The 5,297-nt window shown below is 39.4% G+C and overlaps 1 protein-coding gene across 2 annotated transcripts in view; it reads left to right on the top strand.

Annotated features, from left to right (window-relative positions):
• Positions 1-5,297, top strand: part of Canx (calnexin) — a 32,083-nt gene that overhangs the window by 20,242 nt on the left and 6,544 nt on the right. For both annotated transcript variants that reach the window (XM_021176851.1, XM_021176852.2), the window contains exons 8-10: positions 781-970; positions 3,267-3,380; positions 4,211-4,367. In XM_021176851.1, the coding sequence (XP_021032510.1) occupies positions 781-970; positions 3,267-3,380; positions 4,211-4,367 (461 nt within the window). The remainder of the gene's footprint in view (positions 1-780; positions 971-3,266; positions 3,381-4,210; positions 4,368-5,297) is intronic.

Below are 5,297 nucleotides of genomic sequence, written 5' to 3'. Positions count from 1 at the left end.
ACTCTGTAGACCAGGCTGGCCTCGAACTCAGAAATCCACCTGCCTCTGCCTCCCGAGTGCTGGGATTAAAGGCGTGCGCCACCACGCCTGGCCCCTTATTTATTTTTAATTATTATGTAGATGGTATTTTTCCTCCATCCACATCCATATGTGTGCTTGGTGCCCATACATGCCAGAAAAAGTTGTAAAATCCTTTGCAACTAAAGTTATTGAAGATTGTTAGCAGCCATTTAGATCCTGGAATTAAACCTTCATACTCTGGAAGAGCAGTTAGAACTTGACCACTGAGCCATTAATTGAGCTCCTTTAAATATTTTCATAAAGAATGGTCCATGGTAAAAGTGCTTGTGCAGTGTGTACAAGACCCTGGGTTTGATCTCCAGATTGGAGAAAATAATAGCTTGCTAAAATTTATCATTTCAATTTGTACAGCAGGTAGATCTCTGTGAGTTCAAGGCTAGCCTGATGTACAAAGAAAGCTTCAAGACAGCTAGGGCAAGACAGAAAAGAAACCCTGTCTGGATAAAACCAAGAAAAGAAAGAAATTACTTATTTATAGTTTCTAGGAACCCAAGGAAATGGCATTGGGGCCCTAGGCTCTTAAAGAACTAGGCTTTGTTGACTATGACAGTCTAACCCCAATACCTTGATCTCTTTGTTTCATGACAATACAACACACTGGGTCTCCTCTAGAAGGCATGATCTGTAGTGTTAGATTGATGGGAATGTTGGAATGAGTGGTTTAGTCAGTATTTTTAATTGCATTTTATTTCTTTTCAGTCTTGAATCCAGACAATAGTTTTGAAATATTAGTTGACCAGTCTGTTGTGAACAGTGGAAATCTGCTAAATGACATGACTCCTCCTGTAAACCCTTCACGTGAAATTGAAGACCCAGAAGACCGGAAGCCTGAAGATTGGGATGAAAGGCCCAAAATAGCAGATCCAGATGCTGTCAAGCCAGATGACTGGTAAATCTTGGAGATCCATCTTTGAGTATTAGCTTACATTTTATATATTCTACATAGTTTAAACAACAAATGTTGGCTGAGATCTGATTATGTAAATACTCTGTGATACAGCCTAGGAACATTGGAACATGCCTATAATTCTAGCACTCAAGAGGCCAAGGCAGAAAGATGAAGTGTGAGGCCAGTGTGGGCTTACATAGTAAGACCCTGTGCTTGCTTGCAAGAAGAAAAAGAGGGGACTTAAGTTCCAATTACTCTGGAAAAGAACCCAGTGGTAGTAATATATATTATCGCTCACTATGTTATAAACTATAGGATGCTAAAGCTTTTGTGGTTTGTCTGCTGACAATCTTTTTGTACAGCAATTCTAGTGCTTCATTATTACAAGTTAAACTGGGTTACAGTGCTAAGGGTTTAACCCAAGTCCTCCTGCATACTAAACATGTGCTGTATTGCTAAATACTCCTCCTAGCCATATTTAAAGCTATTAAATGCTGAAATTTTTGGTGTTTTGAGACAGTTTCTCTGTGTAGCTTTGGCTGTCTTTGAACTAGGCTGGCCTTGAACTCACAGATCTATCTGCCTCTGCCCCCTGAGGACTGGGATGAAAAGCATGTACCACCATGCCCAGCCAATCACCTTTTTTTTAATAGGATGAAAAGAGTTTTAAGCTTTAAAAGATCGGGCAAAAGTTACATAAAACTTTGAGGTCATCCTAGAGTTAATTTAAAACTAAGATAGTTATAAAACAGTCTCTGTTGAGGGAGGCATTTCTCAGTAGTAGTGGACATGAGGCCTTGAGTTCAGTGCCAGGACAAAACTAAACATTAAACTTGAGCACAGGGAGATTTTTGATTACCAGCTGAAGTAGTACTTTTACAGTGTCTGCATGACAATCTTGTCCCTGTACTGTTCGTTCCTGGTTCTTGAGGAGGCCGGCGGAAGAAACTGGAGCTATATGGATGGTTGTAACCTGCCATGCTAGTAGACACTGGAACTGTGGTCATCTGAAAGAGCAGCAAGTGCTCTTACCCACCTTGCCATCTTTCTAGTTCGTTTGAGGCTTATTTTAGATGAGATTTTCTTTGTGTGTGTGTCTTTTTAAAAGACTTTTTCTATGTAATCCAGGTTATTCTCAAATTCAGGATTCTGTCTCAGCCTTAACAGTGCTGAATTTACTGTATACCACAATGACCATCTTTTTTTTGTTTGTTTGTTTCCCTGTGTAGCCCTGGCTGTCCTGGAACTCACTCTGTAGACCAGGCTGGCCTCCAACTCAGAAATCCGCCTGCCTCTGCCTCCAAGTCCTGGGATTAAAGGTGTGCGCCACCACCGCCCGGCTGTACCATAACCATCTTGAGAGTATTTTTTTTTTTTGGTGTGTAAAACAGAGATGGTCAATGTATATGTATCTGCAGTGCTATATATACACTACTATCTAATTGTAGGATTTTTTTTTATAATGTACCCTACTGTCAGTCCCTTGCCCCCAGATTCTGGTAACCACTAATCGGCCTGTATTTTGTTTCTGGATTTGTCCATTGAAAAATTTTATGGAAATGACATTGAATTATAATATGTGGCCTTTGGCATGCGACTTCTTCTTGTCAACATAAATGTTTTCAACATTCAACCATATTGAAACATGGATAAGCATTTCATTTCTTTTTATGACTGAGAAATACTTTATCATATCAGTGAATGATATACTATGCTTATCCACTTAACCATTATGTAATTGATAGATGCATAGGTTGTTGCCTTTTAGATGTACTGGTTTTCATGTGTGTTTGGTTTTGTTTTTCTCAGATACAAACTTAGGAATGAAATTGTCATACAGTAACTTCCAATTTTGAGGAACTGCCCCCGCTTTTTTTCACCAGCACTTTTTTCCCCTCAGAATTTCTTATTGTAATGGCCTTCCTATGTGGATGTGTGATAGTGGAATATTACCATGGTTTTAGTTTCTCTGATAACCAGTGAAGTTAAGCATCTTCCCTTATAACTCTTGATGATTCCTGTAGTTCCATTAGAAAAATGTTTAGTGTTGATCTTTAGCTGCTGTTCTTAGTTAAGTTCTTTCTTTCTTTCTTTCTCTCTCTCTCTCTCTCTCTCTCTCTCTCTCTCTTTTTTTTTTTTTTTTTTGGTGTATGTGTGGTGGTGGTGGTGGGGGGGAGAGTAGCCTAGATAATGATTTATAAATGTTTTCTAGAATGACTTAATCTGGGTTTGTAAAAGAGCCTACCTTGACTGATTCTCTGGCCTTTGTTGCCATACCTGGTGTTTTCTGTTTAAGGGATGAAGATGCCCCTTCTAAGATTCCAGATGAAGAGGCCACCAAGCCTGAAGGCTGGTTAGATGATGAACCTGAGTATATTCCAGACCCTGATGCGGAGAAGCCAGAGGATTGGTGAGTTTGAGTTTGCTTTTGTAATTACCTGGTTTTTGTTTTAAAAATTTATTTATTTATTTATTTATTTTTTTTTTTGGTTTTTCGAGACAGGGTTTCTCTGTGTAGCCCTCGCTGTCCTGGAACTCACTCTGTAGACCAGGCTGGCCTCGAACTCAGAAATCCGCCTGCCTCTGCCTCCCGAGTGCTGGGTAAAAATTTATTTTTATGTGCTTTGGAATTTTGCCTTAATGTTTGTCTATGTGTCAAATCACTTGGATCTGGAAGAGAAGCCAGTGTTCTTAACTGCTGAACTGCCCCAATTATAATCAAGCATTTCATCCCAGCAGAGGCAGGCAGATCTCTGAGATTGAGGCCAACCTGGTCTACAAAGTGAGTTCTGGGACAGCCAAAGCTGTTACACAGAAATTCTGTCTTGGGCAAACCAAAATCAACCAATGAAAGCAATAACTATGTGCCCCTCTCCCCCAACAACAACAACAACAACAACAAAAAAGCAAAAGCAAAAAAAAAAAAGAGCTGGGTATAGTAGTACATGCCTTTATCTCAGCACTCAGAGGCAGGTGGACACCCAGGGCTACCACAGGAACCCTGACTCAAAATCTAAAGGGAAAAATAAAAAGCCAACTGCCCAAGTTTGAGTGAAAAACCTTACAAACTTTACTAAATTTCATTGGGTAAAAACAAAGTAGGTTGTTTATGATAGTGCATTGATAGTGGAAATGAGAAATGAGATATTGTTCTGTCATATGCTGCTGGTATAGCTCCAGAAACATCTTGAGAGCATAAGACTAGTTGTTTGTTTATATAACTTGTTTATCCCTCCACAGGGATGAGGATATGGACGGAGAATGGGAGGCTCCTCAGATTGCCAACCCCAAGTGTGAGTCAGCCCCTGGGTGTGGTGTCTGGCAGCGACCTATGATTGACAACCCCAATTATAAGGGCAAATGGAAACCTCCCATGATTGACAATCCTAACTACCAGGTTTGTGTCTCCTGATGGTTTAAGTGTTTTTATTAATTTGTTCATGTCTGGCAGAAGTTTGATCAATAGTAAGGCCAGCAAATCAAAAAGAGAAAGTAAACTTAAGAGACAGGTGAGTGAATATTGGGCTAAACATAAAACCTAAAAAAACAGGAAAGAGGAGTGTTCAAACTTGCTATGTGACTATCTTAGTTTGGGTTTCCATTGCTATGAAGAGAAACACCATGACTAAGACAACTCTTAGAAAGGAAAGTATTTAATTAAGGCTGGCTTACAGTTTAGAGGTTGATTCCATTGTCATTATATTGGGAAGCATGGCAGCCTGCAGGCAGCAGAGGGGGACTCTGTACCATATTTATTGGGCAGAGTTTGAGCATACAAGAACTCGAAGCCTGCCCCAACAGTGACATACTTCCTCCAATAAGGCCACACCTAATAGTGTGACTCCCCATGGTCCAAGCATTGAAACACATGAGTCTATGGAGCCCATTTCTTTTCAAACCATCATAGTGAGCTATATCTAAAAAAAAAGTAGGGTAGAAGAACTTAGGGTGTGGATACCCTATTGTTGAGTGCATAGATTGGCTATAAGGGAACTGTGATGGGAATTGGATCTTGCCATGCCAAGTCAGTTAATTGCTTGTTCTCATCAGTTTTCTGCCAAAGATAGGTAGGTACATATAAAGCAGTAGTAATATGTATAGTGAAGCTATGAAGCTCCACTTGTGTTCTGGGAAGGTACCAATGTAGATCCTTCCTGGCTTCAGTTTCTAAACCAAAAAAAGTATAGTCATAAATTTTCACTTATACTTTTAGATGTATGGTGCATCTATCTATGCATATATTTTGTTTGCTTTTCTGTTGTAAAATGTTTTTAGTTGTCCATTTAGATAACTATGATCAAACAAAAATAATTCTTTTTTTTTTTAA

Source organism: Mus caroli, chromosome 11 (genome assembly GCF_900094665.2).
Source record: "Mus caroli chromosome 11, CAROLI_EIJ_v1.1, whole genome shotgun sequence".
Lineage (NCBI taxonomy): Eukaryota > Metazoa > Chordata > Mammalia > Rodentia > Muridae > Mus > Mus caroli.
The sequence above is the reverse complement of the archived record's forward strand: the minus strand, read 5'-3'. Positions and strand labels throughout refer to the sequence as shown.